The sequence below is a fragment of the Suricata suricatta genome, chromosome 1 (genome assembly GCF_006229205.1).
Source record: "Suricata suricatta isolate VVHF042 chromosome 1, meerkat_22Aug2017_6uvM2_HiC, whole genome shotgun sequence".
NCBI classification, from domain to species: Eukaryota; Metazoa; Chordata; class Mammalia; order Carnivora; family Herpestidae; genus Suricata; species Suricata suricatta.
Window position 1 is genome coordinate 79,763,746 of NC_043700.1, and position 19,230 is coordinate 79,782,975.

General features: G+C 40.6%; 1 protein-coding gene across 4 annotated transcripts in view; it reads right to left on the reverse strand.

Annotated features, from left to right (window-relative positions):
* IL15 (interleukin 15) overlaps window positions 1-19,230 on the reverse strand; it is a 74,062-nt gene that overhangs the window by 50,601 nt on the left and 4,231 nt on the right. Inside the window, exons 2-3 of one of the 4 annotated variants that reach the window (XM_029940686.1) lie at window positions 15,532-15,623; window positions 12,940-12,974 (exon numbers count right to left, since the gene is read on the reverse strand). The exons of the other annotated variants lie outside the window; for them this stretch is intronic. Of the exons in view, the coding sequence (XP_029796546.1) occupies window positions 15,534-15,623 (90 nt within the window). The 3' untranslated portion in view covers window positions 12,940-12,974; window positions 15,532-15,533. Of the gene's footprint in view, window positions 1-12,939; window positions 12,975-15,531; window positions 15,624-19,230 lie in introns of those variants that run through there. 4 annotated transcript variants of the gene reach the window in all.

Consider the following 19,230-nt stretch of genomic DNA (forward strand, 5'->3'; position numbering starts at 1 on the left):
TAATTGGGGTTAAATGAGGTCATAAAGGAAGGGCACTCATGATGCGATTATTGCCTCTCTAAGAAGAGACACCAGAATCTTAATTTCCCCCACTACTCCACTGCGTAAGGACATAACAAGAAGGCAGCCATCTGCAAGCCAAGAGTCCTCACCAGAGAACTAAATCAGCTGCCACCTTGATCTTGGACTTCCCCAGAAAGCCCAGACATGGTATTTTGCTATGGCAGCCTGAGCTGAGTAAAACAAACTTGCATCTTATTTCCCGGGTACACATCATATCACCTCAAGGCATTGCTGGTTTGCTGTTCAACCTATCTGACCAAAGGGAAAATACAATAATGGAGAAAAGCATCAGATTTTGTTGCTAGTACTTCATTCAGCAAAGCTGTGGACCCAAGCTGGCCTCCTTGCAACGGGACCCAGATCATTAGACCTGGTGGGCCATACAATTAGGAGAGGGAGGTGGGAGGGTAGGAAGATCTTAAACCTAGTTGTGCACCAAGGGCCCATATAGAGACCACTGTACGTGTGAAGAAGAACTCACACATGTCCCATAGAAATGACCAACTTTGGAGTCCTCCCACACAGAAAGTATCCATGGTTAGTTACTATCAGCAGGAAGAGAAGCAACAACCAACAGAGGATGACCTCAAATCGGAAAATATATGGCCTTTTTGCCCCCCTCTCAGTCCTAACTTCCATCAGTGAAAACCAGAAGGAAGTTAAAAGGCAAGAAAACATGAACCACACTCTCTTCCTCCAACTGGCCCCACAGGTCTAACCTCAACTGGCAGAACATAAGAAGACAACATGGACATTTTACTTTTATTTTTTTACAGTTCTTTTATTTATTTTGAAAGAAAGAGAGCATGTATGCAAGTGGGGGAGGGGGAGAGAGAGGGAGAGAGGGAAAGAGAATCCCAAGCAGGCTCTACACTGTCAGCACATAGCCCAACCCAGGGCTCAAAAACAGGAACCATGAGCTCGTGACTTGAGCCAAAACCAAGAGTCAGATATGTAACCAACTGATTCACCCAGGTGCCCAATGACACTGGCATTTAAAATGGACTCCACAGCTGAATAGCTGAAAATGACCAGTGTGCTACAGGATCTGACACTTTGCAGAAAAAACACTGCAAATGGATGACGAGGGCAGTGGTTCTAGAAATATCTCAGAGTTAATATAAAGGGTCATACATACCATCTGTTAATAGAGGAAAAGGAAAGAGTCAATGATTGGTCAGAAAAGATTAATTTTTTTGGATCTATTTAAGGCAAATTCCTATTCCATCATTTCCACCCATACTCTAACAATATCTTTCTAGTTTGTTCCCTTTCAGATTCCTTTTTTAACAATTACCATGGTTATGCACCAGATTCCCTGATCCATTACCATAGTAATAATAATAATAAGCATAATATAATAAGCTTAACAAGAATTCTTATTAAGCTTAGTGCTGAAAGAAAAGATTAAGGTTTTTGAGAAGAGTGTTCAATTCAAAAGTTAATCTTGGACACGACCATCAATCTTAGCATGTTTTTTTTTGTTTTGTTTTTTTTTTGGTTTTTTTTTCGCTTTTCCATCTTCATCTGGGCATCATGTTCATTTAACAACCAATTCCTTAATCCTGGTTCTATTTCCCATATCACTGTCTCCTCCATTATCTTGTAACAACTTCTTTGAGAATTTTTCTTAGATATTTTTCCATCCTCTCTCTGAAGCTCCATCAACTCTATCAGCACACCTAAGAGAGGTCCATTCCTCGGACCCTTTTCCCTCTCCAATCAGAAAACAAGCGTCCGTGAGAGGCACCACAACTGATGAATCCTGCATCAGGCATGAAAATGTAGCTAGCAAGTCTGCTAACATACACAGGACAGGCACTCAGACCCATGTGATTTTCATGCAGAATGCCTGCGGGAAACTGAGATGGCTTTTTGGCTACATCTGTGTACCCCATGAGCTTCCAAAGGGAGGATGAATAAGAGCACCTAGAACTGTGGTTTAAAGCTGGTTGGACACCAGACGGTCTAATCCTTCAACTATTAGCAACATGGGTTTAATGTCTCCAGGAAGATGGCGGGCTAGCTTCTTCAGGAAACACCTACCAAGAGGTAAAAAAAAATATTTTAAAAAGCAAAAGAAACTAACATAGCTCTCATGACATTTTGCCCCAAGAATCTGCCTGAAGTTAAGTGGCATACTCTTAACAACGCTATAACAGTGTATCCTCTCCATAAATGCACAGCAGTGATATCAGATGATTAGGGCTGATCTAGCCAGGTCGATGGCCTGTATGTGGCCAAATACATGTTTAGAAAAACTTGTCCCTTTCCGTGGAGCTTAATTAGTACATATTTAAATGGAATTAGAAAAAAAGAATGTTAGATATTCTAAAGAGCATCCAGCTGGGCATCCACATTTCATAGAGAAAGAAATCAGGTCACAAAGAAATCTAGTGACTTGTTCTGAACAGCAAACCTATGAAGGAATTGATACTCATTTCCATAAAGAATGTGAAAGTGCTATTCAGAGTTGTAGTGAATACTGAGGCTCTCATCACCCCAGCTGACAGCTCAGAGCTGAGTCTCTCCCAGAATTCCCCACTCCCCCCAGTAGAAGGACAAGGTCACAACACCTCCCTGTTGGGGTCTGGTAATGGGCCATCCCAGCTTGAGGGCACTCACTCTCCATGGGACCAACCAGCTGAGGCCTCTGTGCAACTGTATCACAGTTCCCTTCTCCCTTTGGCTGTCTTACTTCTATCACCACTCCCTTCCATCAGGTGTCCTTCCTGAGAACACGCCCTGGCAGGTGTCTTGCATGTACATTTCTAGCTCAGAGTATGATTTCCATGGAACTCAATCTACAGAAACAATCTGTTCTACTACTTGAGAAAATCGAAGCCTGGGAAACACTTGGATTACACTGACATAGATTACTGTCTATGGGATTACTGTGGGATTTTCTTTACTTCAACAAGGTGCACTCTGGATCCCCAATGAATATCCCCAGTTACCTGAAGTTATTTAGCCAGAGAACCCTCTATTTATATTGAATATCTTCTCAGACTGTTTGTAGAATGTGCTCTGGGAAACATGAATGCAATTCACTCTAGTTCACATTAGAATATAATTGCTAAAGTTACTCTTGTCAATATGCCCTGGAATAGCAAAAGATCGTAAATGACTAAATGTCCACAGAGGACTGCTTAAATAAATTATGATATACCCACATAATGGAATATTATGCATCCATAGGAAAAAATGAGAAAGTCTTTAAGTGCTAGTATGAAAGTATCCAAGGTGTATTATTTTAGGTGCAAGAAACAAGGTTACTCAACAGTACATATCTGTTTTTTAAAAAAGAATTAAACATATGTTTGTGTTTCCTCGTGTATGAACAAAATATTTATAAAGGTAAGAACTAAGAAGTGCTAACAGTGGTTGTTTCTATAAAAGGGAATGAAAAGCAACTTGGTACCCTCTGAATTTTCAACCATAGGAATGGATTCCCTTCTGAAAAAAATTAAAATATTAAAAATTATAAGCAAAACACTGCAAATTATTAAATAGCAAGTATTTAAAAACTTTGTCTAAACATATGAAGAGGCTCTGGAAAAAAAACGTATAGCATCTCGACAAAGTTACTTAGAGTCTGAGTTCCTTGAAGACAGGAACTGTATCTTCTTATTCATTTATTCGTAATCCCTAAAGGCTAGCAGAAAGCCTGAAGCAGAGAAAGCAGTTAATAATTTGTTTTTTAATCCTGTTGCTTCCCTACAGCAACAAATTTAATTATTTTAGTGTTTTATTTATTTTTGAGAGAGAGAGAGACAGCATGAGCAGGGGAGAGTCAGAGAGAGAGGGAGACAGAATCCGAAGCAGGCTCCAGGCTCTGAGCAGTCAGCACAGAGCCCAACATGGGGCTTGAACCCACAAACCATAAGATCATGACCTGAGCTGAAGCCACCCAGGTGCCCCGACAGCAACAAATTTAAAAAGCCTTTTCTTTCTTTCTTTCTTTCTTTCTTTCTTTCTTTCTTTCTTTCTTTCTTTCTTTCTTTCTTTCTTTCCTTTCTTTCTTTCTTTCTTTCTTTTTTTTAATATTAAACTTTTTTTTTTTTTAATGTAGGATGCAGGGGGAATCTGGATGGCTCAGTGGGTTAGCATCCAACTCTTGGTTTTGGCTCAGGTCATGCTCCCAAGGTTTCGAGACCAAGTTGGGCTCTACAGCTGGCAGTATGGAGTCACTTTAGGATTCTCTCTCTCTTTCCCTTGCTCTCTGCCTCTCCCCAGCTCATGCTGTCTCTGTCTCTTTCAAAGTAAATAAATAAACTTTTAAAAAAGTAGGATTCAGGGAAACTCTACAAATGGGAGAAAGAATACCACATTCTTTTACTCCTGCTTTTGTTAGGCTATTAGCCTATATAACCATAACCATATGTGGCTATTTAAACATAAATGTAAATTTAAAAACACAAAGCGAGGGGGCGCCTTGGTGGCTCAGTACATTAAGCATCCGACTTCGGCTCAGATCACAATCTCACTGTTTGTGAGTCCTAGCCCCGCACTGGGCTCTGTGCTAACAGCTCAGAGCCTGGAGTCTGCTTTGGATTCTGTGTCTCCCTCTCTCTCTCTGCCCCTCCCTAGCTCATGATTTGTCTCTTGTCTCAAAAATAAACATTAAAAAAATTTAAAAAGAGAAAGCTAAAAATTCACTTCCTCAGTGGGGCTAGCCACATTTCAAGTGCTCAAAGCCACACATGGCTTGTGGTTACCCTACCAGACACAGTGGCTAGAGGACACGTCCACCACTGCAGAAAAGTCTTTGGACAGCACGGATGCAGGCAGACCAGACCCTTTGGTTTCCGTCCTGTCTGGATTGATGTCCAACTTAGCCAGTTACTAACAATAAGGTTGAGAGGAGATCAATTAATCTCCCAGGGCCTCAGCTTCTTCATCTGTAGAATGGGGAAAATGTTAGTGCCTGCCCTCACTGGGTCATCATAAGGTCAAGTGAGCTCATTCACCAAACCTACACAGAACAGGCTCTGACACACAGTGAGCCCTCAAAAACATGACCTCTTAGTGATTATCACCGTGAACGTGACCCCAGTCACCATGTCCCTAGAAATCAGACTGCTCCACCCCTCTCATAGGCCCCTCAGAAAAAGTAGTCATTAGCACCCTTACTGTCTAGTTTAGTGTTATTAAGGCACCAGTTTATAGTGAATAAATTTACACTAATTCCTCCTCCAGAAAAGACTGGCTGTGAAAAACATGACAGGTGAACTAAACATGTGTGCTACTGATGGGGTGAATTCACATTCTGGTGCAAGCTCTTTCTTGGGTCAAATCCTGGAAACAAACATTTCATACCGTGGCTTTCAATGGTCTAGTTGGATAGGTTTTCTAAGTGCTCACAAAGAAGACAGCTGTCACACTCTGCCATAAACAGGGCGACATCTAGTACAGCAAAACTGAAGGGGCAGAGGCAGCTGGGCCGGTCAAGGTGAGGTTTTTATGGCTGGCTAATGTGAACTAAGTTTTGGAGAACATAAATCATGATGAGAGAAGAAGCCAGGGAGAAGAATGGTAAAGGAACAATATCAAGAGAAAGGAAAGAGAAAGAAAGGAGAGAAGACTTGTAGCTTTAGGCCTCCAAAGATAAAGAAAGATTTCCCTTCTATCCCAGAGGCCAGGCCATTCCCTTATTTACTTGTAGCTTCCAACCACAGAAAACCAAATAGACTTGAATCTACTGGGGGCTAGTTTGGGCCTCTTTAGTGCCACCGTGCAGTATCTTCATATAATAGAAATATTAAATATATATCATTTTAAACTCTAAAAATATATACGGGAAGCTATTGTGGTGACTTTCTGGTCCTTCAAACATTTGCAGTTAAACACAAATGACCTAAGGGGTGCCTGGGCCGCTCAGTCAGTTAAGCGTCTGATCTCTGCTCAGGTCGTGATTTTGTGGTTTGTGGATTCAATCCGGCTTTGGGTTCTGTGCTGTCAGCTCAAAGCCTGGAGTCTGCTTCAGATTCTGTGTTTCCTTATCTCTCTCTCTGCCCCTCCCCCACTCATACTCTGTCTCTCTCTCTCTCTCTGAAAAATAAATAAACATTAAAAAAAGAAGATAATGAACCAAAAAAAAAATGCAAAGTGCCCATGTGTGTGTTTTAAATGGATGTTCTTGTTTTGAATTCTTCAGGTATTTGTACAAAAAACACATAAAAATTAATCTTCATCATAAAAATCAGTCAATTATTACTAACCAATTTTCTAGTACTGCCACTATAGATAATTGTTTAACTATTGAAGTGTATGCTGTGATTTATAATGACCATAATGGCACCAGTTTCTACCTGATTGCTCAGTGTTGCCACAGAAGACATACCTCATCTGCTGTAGCATGAAATGCCGTATGACAATTTATAATGATGCACACTTCTTATTGCCTGCTGATAATAACCTATCAGGGAAAACGACAGCTTAATTATATAGCATCTCTCCTGCTGGCAAATAACTAGATTCAAACATTTCTGTGGCTTCTCACAAATCTCTTACAGAAGCCAAGAAGAACGATTACCACAATCCTCAGAAATAACACTAATAATTAAGTGAAAAAATCTAAGGAAAAGTAGATCTTTTATTAAATACAGATGCACTTTAGCCCACAAGTCCCTCGGTCCCCTGTCTCCAGACAGCTTCACCAGAGCCGGCTGTCATTCTTTTAATATGTTCTTTTTCTTGCTCATTAAGCCTTTGGCATCTCCCATTCCAAACAGTGGGCTTATTATAAGATGCATCAAGTGATTTACTTTGAGCACTGGATCTCTGAATCCACACAGTGGCCACGGATTGGCTGGAGGAGTCTTATTGCTAAAGCATTGCTTGCTGTGCTTCTTCCTGAGAAGTAATCTAAACTTCTCAAGTCTCCACAGCAAAGCAGTAAGTGTTTATAAAACTGGTGAGAGGCAGACTATCTCTATTAATAAAAGTTATTTGCGATTGGCAGAGAGCTTGGACTCTTCAGTTCCAGGGTGGCCCACGTCATGCCTGGCTGCAGAACTCGACTATCTCTAACATCAGTACTGGTCCGCTTCTCTCCACCAGGGCTCAGTGTAATTACCCAGGACACAGCGAACAGAGTGCCTGTCCCCAGATTAGAACACTTCATCAGTTTTAGTTCTTTATCTCCTCTTTCCCTGGTCTCACTAAATATTCTTATTCTAAGAGTAGTTACAAAACTACTATTACGACTAGATTGCCCTTCTGTTATTCTTTCTAATCTTTGCTTTTCATTCTTCTCTGCTTTTTATCACTTCTTCCATGCTCCTCAGCTTTTGTGCACAGAAAAATGGGCTATACAGACATCATCGAACACTCAGTGTGCCCCATTTCTTCTATGAGATTACATGTTTGTTAGTGTTTAAAATTCTAGCCCTTTCTGTTGGGTGCATTTGTCCAGAATACCCCAAATGACTGTACTTTTGTAGTCTACAATGTCACATTTCTTTTGAAGTTTCTTTCCCCCCCTCAGAAATGGTTATGGGAAGGTAAAATAGGTGGCATGTTTTTTTGACCAGAGCCATCCCTACATGATACAGATTGTCCTATTAACTTCAATGACCAAACTACTAATGAGAAGATTTCTGTCAGAAATGGGAACAAATAAAACTGCAAAATCTCGTAGACATATCATCTAGGATAGACAACAGTATAGAAAATTATCTCCATTCCGTTACAGAACATAGCCCTCCAGGCAACTACCATTAAATGTGTCATTCCATTTGCTGGGACCACAGACATTTATTTCTATAGACACAGAATGTCTCTAGACTCTATGCAGACTACATCTTTACAAACTATTCATCACTAGAACATCACAATTTCCAAAGGCTCCCTGATAAAATTTGGAGCCTCCCTAATCTTACAGAAACCACAGAATGGACTGAAAGCTTATAGAACTGAACTCTGGTCCTGGTTGTTTTTAGACGGCTATGTGACCTTAGCAAGGTACTTCATGTCTTTTAACCCCAGTGTCTTTATCTTTAAAATAAAGAAACTAGACTGGAAGGTGTCCAAAGTCCTCTCCAGGGTCGAAGTACACCTCTTAAGGTCACGGGTAGCTTATGAGCATATGGTCAAATTCATCCATATTGTGTTAATCTTCTGTACTCTCAGATTTGACACCTCGGCTCTAATCACCTTAGTTTTCCAGAAGAGAAAAAAAGTACAAAGAAACTAAACATAGTGTCCAGGTTTACACAAAGAGGTAAAAATTGGGGTTTACAGTGTGTCCTGGATTTCCAGTTCAATTAATTTTTCACTAGGAGTCCATTCAGTTAACAGGAAGCACAAGGCATGTGCTAGCACTGTGCTGCCTCTTCCTCTTAGCTTTTATTCCAAAACAGATCTTTCTTCTAATCCCTAAAATCAAGAGTTATAAAGTGCTTGGGGCTCACACTCCCATATGTCTTAATTATAACTAGAGGGCAGTATTAGCAGAATTTGAATTGTTTTAATTTCATACCTTAAATCTAACTATCCTGTATCAGCGCCACAAGCCAAATGCTACTAGAATCCACTTACTTCCAAATAGCTACTTTCTAGGTCTGAACAGCTAAAGTAAACATGTCATTCATAACCACTCTGTGTCATCCTAACCCACTGCAGCCCAACTGACCTCGACCTTGGAAGAATGGGAAGATGGCTAAGCCACCATACTCTTGCTTTTAACCCTGGGATTCCTGGGATCTTTTCCCAATGTGGTTTGATGATAGCAATCATAAATATGTTTACATATCTTCTATTTCTTGGATGAATCACTTGGGAAAGGGGAGAGAAATTCCTCCCAGGCAGTTTCTAGTTATATGAAGAACCTGCAAGAGCAGCTAGCTTTGTCTTTAGAAATAACACCCTGTTGGTTCCAGAGAAATAAGATAGTTTGTGGAATGCCAATACATGCCCGGGAGCTAACTCCAAATCTATAAAAATCTCTTGCTAGGGAGAAGGAAATTGTATCTCCGTTTGGCAGACCAGACTTGGACAGCTGGGGGCCAGAATTAGAGGGTGGGATGAGGAAGAAGGCTGTAGTTATTGCGTCCTCTTCCTTCTTTATCTCCCCTGAAAGGTAGGATTAGGGGATCTTACTTGACTGCACATGTTAAACCTGACTGGCCCTTTCTGACTGGGCCTGGATTGTGGGGAACTCAGAACCTAGGAAATCAGCAGCATAGTTGTATCAACCCATACCTGGATCCAAGAAATTGTTCTTTCTGTCATTGCTAAAAGACAGAGGCATACCTAGAGTAAGACACTGGGAAAGACCCTTGATGAACAACGTACTGGAATTGTGGAAAGTCAGGGAGTTGTTAAACCCAGAGTGCAACAGTATACCCTTTACCCTGAAGGGTACTCCACACCAACACATTTGGCTGGTGATATGCTAGCCATGATGATCTCAATCTAAGAAAGAGAAGTTTATAGGGAAGAATATATAAAAGAAAGACAAAACTGAAAAAAATGTATACCAGATGGGAAAAGCCTAATGAAACATAAAACAATAATTTTTTTAAAAATTGCTTTGTAGAATGTAGGAAGGAGTTTGGAAATATGAATCAGGAGGAAGAAATATGAAGAAATAACTGGGTATAATAAATATAAAAAACCCACAAGTGATAAAGTAAAGAATTAAGTAGATGGTCTGAATGTCTGAAGCAATACTGCCAGGAAATGGAAAAATGAGCTGCACAGTTAGATCAGGCAATATCCTGGAAGCCATTAGTAACTAAAAATTAGCTAGGGAAAAATAAAGGAAGAGTGAAGTATACATAGAGGATGAACGTAGGAATTTCAACTCTGTCTACTTGTGGTCTGAAAAGTAAGACAACAAATAAAAACACAATCAAGATTTTTCAAAAATTCTAATCAAAGGACCTCAAAAATAAAGAAGATAACAGAAGAGCAAAGAAAATACATTAAAAACACATCCTACTCATAGTCAGGTACATTTTAGTAGCATTCACAATGATTTAAGACCTCCAAAGAAGACATACAAAGAGCCAACAGACACATTAAAAAGATGCTCAACATCACCGATCATCAGGGAATACAAATCAACACCACAATGAGATATCACCTGACACCCGTCTGAATGGCTAAAATAAAAAATACAAGAAACAGCAAGTGTTGGCGAGAATGTAGAGAAAAGGGACCCCCAGGCACTGTTGGTGAAAATGCAAACAGGTCGAGCCACTGTGGAAAACAGGATGAAGTTTCTTTAAAAAATTAAAAATAGAATTGCCATATGATCCAATAATTCCACTGCTGAGATTTACCCAAGTACCACAAAAACACTAATTTGAAAAGATACATGCAGCCAAATTACAGAAGCCACCCAAGTGCCCATTTATAGTATAGCTGAAAGATGTGGTGTCTATACGCAATGGAATATCACTCAGCCATGAAAAGAATGAAATCTTGCCATTTACAACAACATGGGTAGATCTAGGGAGTATAAAGCTAACGGAAAGTAGTCAGTCAAAGAAAGGTAAATACCATTATGATTTCAGTTATATGCGGAATTTAAGAAACAAAGAGAAAAGAGACAAACAAAAAAAGAAAGGCTCTTAACTACAGAGAGCAAACAGATGGCTATGGGAGGTAGCCGGGGAGATGGGTGAAATAGGTGACGAGGATTAAGGGTACACTTACCACGATAAGCACTGAGTCGTATATGGAACTGTTGAATCACTATACTGTACACTGGAAACTAACATAGCACTGTATGTTAACTAAATGGAATTTTAAAAAAAATTCAAGCCAAAGAGAAACTTCAGCAATATTCATTAGAGCGAACGCAGACAAAGGTCACTGACATCAGGCTTTTTGAAAGAAACAAGATACAAGAAGATAATGGAGCAGAGTCCCCACATGCTAAAGAAAAATAGGGGCGCCTGAGTTGCTCAATCAGTTAAGTGTCTGACTTCAGCTCAGATCATGATCTTGTGGTTCATGAGACTGAGCCTGCGTCTCGGCCTGCTTCGGACTCTGTGTCTCCCTCTCTCTGTGTCCCTCCCCCACTGATGCTCTGTCTCTCTGTCTCTCAAAAATGAATAAATGTTAAAAAAAGGTTTTTTTTCAAATGCTGAAAAAAAATAACTTCATGCCTAGAATTAACTATCTGGACAAACCATTATTTACATGGGGAAAAATTAATATATTCACAAGCATATAAGATCCCAGATAATTTTGCCTTTTGCAGCCTGGTTGAAGTAATTTTCAGAGGAAGCAAAAAGGCATAAGAAGCAAAGAAGTGGAACTTTAATGTTTACTATTGTTTAAACAAGCAAAACTTACAAAGCACTTAGAATACTATTTGGTACACTTTAAGTATTCAGTAAAAATAAGCAGTTACTATCTCTGTTTTTGGTACTCTGTTAAATAGTTGTACTAATAGTGACATTGTAATCATTTTCCAAAACTAAAAAAACTTTTTAAAGTTTTGTATTAAGTATGATGTTTACTAGAGATTATTTGGCAAATATCATTCATTCATTCATTTACCCATTTGGAAGATGCCATTTAATCTTACGAAGCTCTTATCCAAAAGTTTGATAATAACTTTTTCTGCATGCATCCATTAGGATTACATTAATAGATTTTCTAATGTTGGACCATCCATATGATCTGCAAATAAATCCCATTTGATTATGATAAGAGCATCTTCCTGGTGGGGGCAGTCACACTGTGTTTTACTCTTACGGTAGCTAATATTTTATTTAGTATTAAAAAATGTTACTGAGGTTTTGTTACTCTCTCTGGCAGTCTTGATGAACTTGCTTATTAGTTTTCATAGTCTGTTAATTTTCATGGCTTTCATTTATAAATAATGGTAATTTTACCTCCTCCCTTTTAAGCTTTATGCCTCTTCTTTGTCTTCCCAGTGAGATAGCACAAACAAGGCGAAAGGTACAGGCTCTGAAGAGAAACCTAACTGTGGAGCCAGGGCACAGGGTCTTGGTGCTTCGGAGTCATCTAAAACGTGGTTAGAAAAGCACCTCAGGGGGTTGATGAGGGTTCCACAAGTTAAAATGCTTGGTACATGGCCAACAATAAATGTTAGCTATTGAAATATTTACTGAGTTAAGAACAAGAGATACCTACTCCAATCTTGGAAATTTAGGAAAATACCCTCATTAAAACAATACCACTACCTGGACCAGGTAGGTGAGTCAGGAGAAAGGGGCGAGGAAAAAAATGGACGGAACGATGCACTCCAGAGGAGGGACACGTACGTCCACATGCTTAGCGATGACAGAAAGCGTAGCAGGTTTAGAGAATGGACAACTGGTCAGGACAAGCACACTGAATGACTCAGCTATTGATATACTAATATTCACTGCTCCAGTAGATAACGAGTTCCTGAAAGGAATCATGTTCAGTTCAGCTTTTCATCCCTCAGAGCACTTGGCAGAGAGCCATGTGCTGAGAAAATACTCGATAAATGTTTGTATTTTTAGGAAGGTTTATGGTCCGTTGTTCGTTTGCCTGATTCGCAACCATAGCATGGAAGCCATTACCTTATAAACTGCAGCAGCTGAGAGTAATGCATCTTGAATTAAGAAAGGTCACAGTTTAGAGATGAAATGCCTCAATATCTAAATTAGTCATCATAAGATCACATGTCTGAAGTATTAGAGGTCCTTCACACAACAATGAAAAGAGGATCTTGCTTCCCAAGAGTAGAGTCTAAAGATATAAAATATAGATCCTTAACATTTTGGCATTTGGGGTTACTGCAAATTTTCAAGTGACATCATAAAGCTGTTATAACTATACATTTGTTTCCTAGAATTCTCAGGAAAAGGAGCACTAAATGTGTTAAATATTAACAATCCTACTATTTTTTCAAAAATTTTCTCACCTTTTTGTACTTTGAAGTCACTTTTTCCAAAATACTTGACAAATGGAATTAAGAAAATTAAAAAAAAATTATTTGAAGAAATTTAGAGAATAGGGTGTATCATGTTTTATTTCATTTACTGAAACATTTACTTTGCATTTATAAAATTACCCCCTCAATTAAAAACAGGCACAAAATATTAAACAGCCCCCCCTTTCTCTGTTTTAGTTCTAAAAGGCTCATGCTAATCTAAAAAACGAATGTAATGATTCTATCAGGAGCCTGGCCCAAATTAGATTATCAGGAAATTCTATTTCCCTTCCTGACCTTGACAGTAGGAGTCTGCTGGGAATGGTTTTCCAACCGCACTGTGATGATCCCTAGTGATGAATTTCCAATCCAATCTAGTCAAACTTCTTTTCTCAAAACTTTATGTCACTTGACGCCTCAGCAATATGGGATCTATTATTTTTTTTTAATTTTTAATTATTTATTTTTGAGAGAGAGAGACAGAGTACAAGTAAAGGAGGGGCAGAAAGAGAGGGAGACAAAGAATCCGAAGCAGGCTCCAGGCCTTTTATCCCATCTTTATCATTTCCTCAAGAGAAGAGTCAATATGAACACAAGTCAATATGATAAAATGTTGCAGATACTATTAAAGAGTTATCCATTGGGAAAGGACAGAACAAAGGAGAAAATGTAGTCAATATTTCCAGGGGTGCTAGAGGGGAAGTAAAGTTGGGGCTTTGCCTGGAGAACTTCGCAGAGAAAGTGACTCTTAAAAGACTGGTATGCAGAGAAGGACAGAAACCATATGTTTGCACTCATAGGTCTAACAGGAGAACAGGAGAAACCTAATGGAGGACCAGGGGGAGGGGAAGAGGGAAAGAGAGTTGGGGAGAGAGAGGGACGCAAAACTTGAGAGACTATTGAATGCTGAAAATGAACTGAGGGTTGAAGGGGGAGGAGGGAAAGAGGTGGTGGTGATGGAGGAGGGCACTTGTGGGGAAGAGCACTCGGTGTTGTATGTAAACCAATTTGACAATAAACTATTTAAAAAAAAAGACTGGTATATTTAAAAATGAACTCACAGATACAGAAAATAGATTGGTGTTGCCAGAGGCAGGGGAATAGGGGAGTGGATGAAATGAGTACAAGGCATCATTAGGTACAAACTTCCAATTATAAAGTAAGCCATGGGAATGCAATATACAGCCTGGTGACTACGGTTAATGATACTATACTGGATATTGGAAAGTTTCTCAGAGAGTAAGCCTCTCTTGCATGGGGGTTTTGGGGTAGTGTGGGGAGGGACATACAATCCAGTCCATAACAGTTACCTTTCTAAAAACTGGGAAAAAAAAATCTAAACTCCAAACACATCTGACCCTAAGAGTTTGGAATAGGGTACTCTAAACCTGGTCGTACGTCAGGTAGTTATAAGTGTATGAAAAAGAGTTTAAGCACAGGGCTGGTGGGAGCGCCACAGGGAGTACACGGGTTAGGGAAAACCTCACTGCAAATGGGATACTGGACCAAATCAATGCAGTACGGGAGTGGGCTGTATCTGAGAGAACAGTGGTCTAAGCAGAGGAACGTCAAGTTCAAAGACCCTTAGATAAGCATTGCAGTATGGGTGCTGGGTAGAAAGGCTGTCAGTGTGACTGAAACAGCCAGCTAAAGGAAGAATAGTAGAGGAGATAATAGAGATACAAATCACTTAGGGCCTTACTGACCATTGTAATGGAATTTGGCTTTTACAAAAGTGAGAAGAGAAGGCAATAGTGGTTTTGAATAGCATGACCTAATTAGTAGAGTAGGGTGACCTAATTAATGTTTTAACAGGATCACATGGCAGGGGCTACTGAGGGGCTCCATAGGATAAGTATCAGACTTAGGCTCCTGTCATTATCTCACAGTTCTTGAGTTCTGGCACCACATCGGGCTTTCTGCTGTCAGAGTGGAGCCTGCTTCAGGTCATCAGTCTCCCTTTCTCTATGCACCTCCCCCACTCATGCTCTCCCTCTCTCAAAAATAAACATTAAAAATGTTATTTTTAATCTTAAAGTTAACATTAAACTTTAAATTTCCTTTCGTGAACAAGCATAACAAGTTACCCAGCAAGAGGTAGAGTCTAGGACCTCTCCCACTGAATCTGGGACGGCCTTCTGACGTGCTATGAATGAAACAAATGTAAAGACTAGGAATTCTGTACCCTGGCCTTAAGTGGATTACAGCTCCCACTTCCTCTTTTACGGAAGCCGGATATTATGTAAGGTGTCTGACCACCCTGAGGCCATCTCGCTGGGAGAAAGCCCAATCTCGCCCTGTGAAAAGGCCAAGTGGAAGAGAAGGAAGGAACCCAGCCAACAGCCAGAACCGTCTCAGATAGTCCTCAGACAACTGGAGTCAAAATCAACTAAGACCGCAGACACTGCCGAGTAGAGGCAAGTCATTGTCACCATGTCCTGTCCAAATTTCTAACCTCAAAACCGTAAACAAATAAAACGGTTCTAAATTTTGGGAGAGTTTACTGCACAGCAATTAAAAACTGACACTAAAATTGGGATGAGACCAGGTGGGAGTAGACACCTGAAGAGTATCAAGGATACTGTTAGTGAAGGCCAGAAAGGCAGTGATGAACTTCTTCTTGGGGTCTGGAGAGAGGCAACTCATTTGTGTAGTGACAAAATGTTTGGCAACACTGCAACGATACGAAAGAAAAAAAACACACCTAATGAGCTTATGGACCTATCTAAGATTTCTGAACATGATAAAGGAATTCATTTAGCTACCTAGGATTAATTATGGGAAGAGAAAGATGAACTGAAGTGCTCAAGTAGAAGTTAGAGGAAATGGTTCAACATGGGATTTGCTAGCTTATGAATAAGAACTTTTTGTCATTCTTGCCTCTCCAGACAGCAGAAGATTCTCAGAGAAAGAGACAGTCTTAGGACAAAGTTCAAAGCCAAGCTCTATTTGTACAATGTGCTCTCAGGTTAAAGATCAAATCAAGTATGTGGCTGGAAGACACCTTATCAAAACCTCATATTATGGTAGTACCTCAGGGAACTGATCCGTGGGACAAAGAGTTTCTTTTTTTTAATGCCTTTTTTTTTTTTTTGAGAGAGACAGAGACAGAGCACAAGTGGGGGAGGGGCAGAGAACGATGGAGAGATGCAGAATCCAAAGCAGGCTCCAGGCTCTGAGCTGTTAGCACAGAGCCAGACATGGGGCTCGAACCCACAGACCATAGATCATGACCTGAGCTGAAGTCTGACGCTCAGCTGACTGAGAACCAGATGCTCCCAGAGGGCTTCTAAAAACAGTAAGGGTTTCTCCCATAGTGTTTGGATTTGCAGCCAAAGTAAAGAGGAGACTGTCATAAAAGTCTTGGGTATGTAAAGTTTCCATAATGGAATGAACCTCAATAAAATTTATAGGAAGCCCTTAAGGTTTATAAGAAAATTGTACTGAAAAAACCCACCACCAGGTAAAGGAAAAGGAGGACACAGAAGATCACTAGATCCCGAATTCAGAGCAGGAAGCAGTCTTTGGAACTGCTGACAAGAGTTATTTCTCATGGAAACAGAAAAAAGACTCAAAGGAGGGGCCTTTAACTTTCCAGCCAGCCCAGATGAGGTGCCAGACACAGGAAGGAAGAAACCTTCTGGATGTTTCATCTCCAGCAACCAAAGAAGAGCCAACAAGCTGAATGTAGGCCAGATTGCGGAAGCATGACAAGTAACAAATTACTGTTGGTTAAGCCGGTGGGTTCTGGGCGTTTCTGTTTGTTTATTTGGTGGGTTTGTTTGTTTGTTTAATGCAGGCAGGGCAATTAACAGAAGCATTCTGGCTGCTGTGTTGTGTTAAGAACAGGCTGGCGGGGGGAGGCCAAGTAGAGCAGCAGGGAGACTGAGTCTTATAATCATACCATAGGGCAGGACCACAGTGGCTTGGACCCAGGCGGCAGCTGGGAAGGTGACGAGAAGTCATATGCGGGATATTTTGAAAGCACAGCTTAAAGGACTTAGTGGCAGATTAAAACGTGGGGTATGAAAAAAAAAAGTAAGAAGTCACTCTCGAACTAAGTGATTATCGATGCAACTCAAAGAATAGAATTGCCATCAAGTGAGATAAGGGGGACAGTGGAAGAAGCGGTTTGGGGGGTTACGTCAGGAATCCAATGAGTATGATGCATCCACTCAGGAATTCCGCGACTAGACTGTTGTCTAGATGAGTCTGGAGGTCAGGGGGAGGTCATGACCTGAGATACAAATCCCCAGTCTCCAAAGACACTAACAACCACCAGGCCAGATGCAATCACCAAGGGAGTGTGTGTACATAGATAGAGAAAGGATCCAAAGACTGATCTCTCTGCTGAGAGGATAGGGAACCGGAACTAGCAAGAGACTGAAATGGGTGATGGGGAGGCAGAAGGACAGTGAGGAGTGGGGGACTGGCTGGAAGCCAAATGAAGAGCTCAGGTCCTGCTGAAGGAGAACCCAGCCCTAAGCACTGGATTTAACATGGGGACGGTGGGGGTGGGGGGGGGGTGGTATCTCTGATGAGTTCAGTTTTAGTGGAGCAGTGGGGATAACTGGCTGCCTGGTTCAAGAGAGAATGAGAAGAGAGAAATTAGAAACAGAAAGTAGAATTGACTTTGAGAGCTTTCCTATAAAATTCGGACCAAAAAAACAGGTGGTGGCTGGAGTGAAACACGAAGCCAAAGAGAGTTGTTTGTCCTTGTTGTTTATGGGAAGAATTATAGTCATGGGAAAGACCCATGAGAGAGAGACAAAAATTGATGATAGAGAGAAGGAATGAATTGCTACAGCTATGTCCTTTAGCAGATCATAGGAATAAGACTGCACATCTGAAGGACTGAAATGGATATCTGGCTGGTTTCTTTATCTCTAATTATTTTTCTTCAATAATCCTACTCCAGACTAATTTTCTCCAAATACTGTTTTTATTCTAATACTCTAACACTGTTTTTTGCTATATTATATTTCCTACCTGTTTTTACATTCCTCTGACTACTTGTTAAACTGTTGAATGATCACTCATTGAAGTCAATAGGAACCAGTCATGTGACCAACGCTTGGCTAGGCTCACATGGTTGTGTCTTAATTCAAAATCTAACTGTAGATGGAGCACCTGGTGGCTCAGTCTGTTGAGTATCTGACTTTGGCTCAGGTCATGATCTCACAGTTTGTGAGTTTGAGCCCCGCCTCGGGCTCTGTGTGGACAGCTAGCTCAGAGCCTGGAGCCTGCTTCAGATTCTGTGTCTCCCTCTCTTTCTGACCCTCCCCTGCTTGCGCTCTCTCTCTCTCTCTCTCTGTCTCTCAAAAATAAATAAAAAACATTAAAAGTTAAAAAAAATTCAAAATATAATTGTAGAGACATGTAACAAGATGAATTTATGGAGACATAAGCTATTAAGGAATATAAGAAAATAATTCTACCTGGGCAGTAGAAAGGGGCAGCAAAAGTTATGGAGGTTGGAGGCTTTGAGCAGGATGCAGGAAGAAAGACAAGAAGTGAGCAGGAATAGCAAGAGTACAAAGAAGTGTGTCTAGAACGGCATGGAAGAGGAGCCCAGACTGGCTATCCAAGCCCCCAAGCGGGGCTAGAACCTATTCCCTATCCCAACACTGCTCTCAGTGGGAAGCCTCTGCAGCTGACAGTTCTTTATCATCCCCTGACTCCTTGACAAAAACACACACAAACTCGTGCTCAAGCACAATGAGCCAGGGCAATCCAGAAACCAAGCATAAGGGGCAGGGTGGGCAACAGGGTGAACCAGAACAAACTGAGATCTTCAAAGTAAAGAGCAGGCACCCCTGCGGAACCCCACAGCTTTCTAAGGTCTGTATAGAAATGGAGAGGTCTAAAGGAACCAATTTCCAGGTCCACTATTTCTATAGGAACCCCTTTTTATTAGCAATATGGCTGAAATGTGCTGACAGCAAGCATTTTCTGACAAGTTCTCCTTCCCCACTTCCCCTTTCATAACTACCCTCCACCCATCCACCCATTTTACCAAAGAAAGGCACATATTTCCTCCATTCACAATCTTACCATGTGCCTTGCCTTTCCAGGGTGCCAAAAAAAGGGGCAATTTGAAAAACTGGTGTTAGAGAAGCCTGCCTTAATGAAAACATTGATATCAACCCCACCCAGATCTACACTTATGATATACATTTTAGGATAGACTATCATTTTATGCCTCCTAATTACTTATAAAAAATCAAATGAATTCCTTTGGTTACCTGTGTACTAATAATCTTTACAATAACATAAAGAAT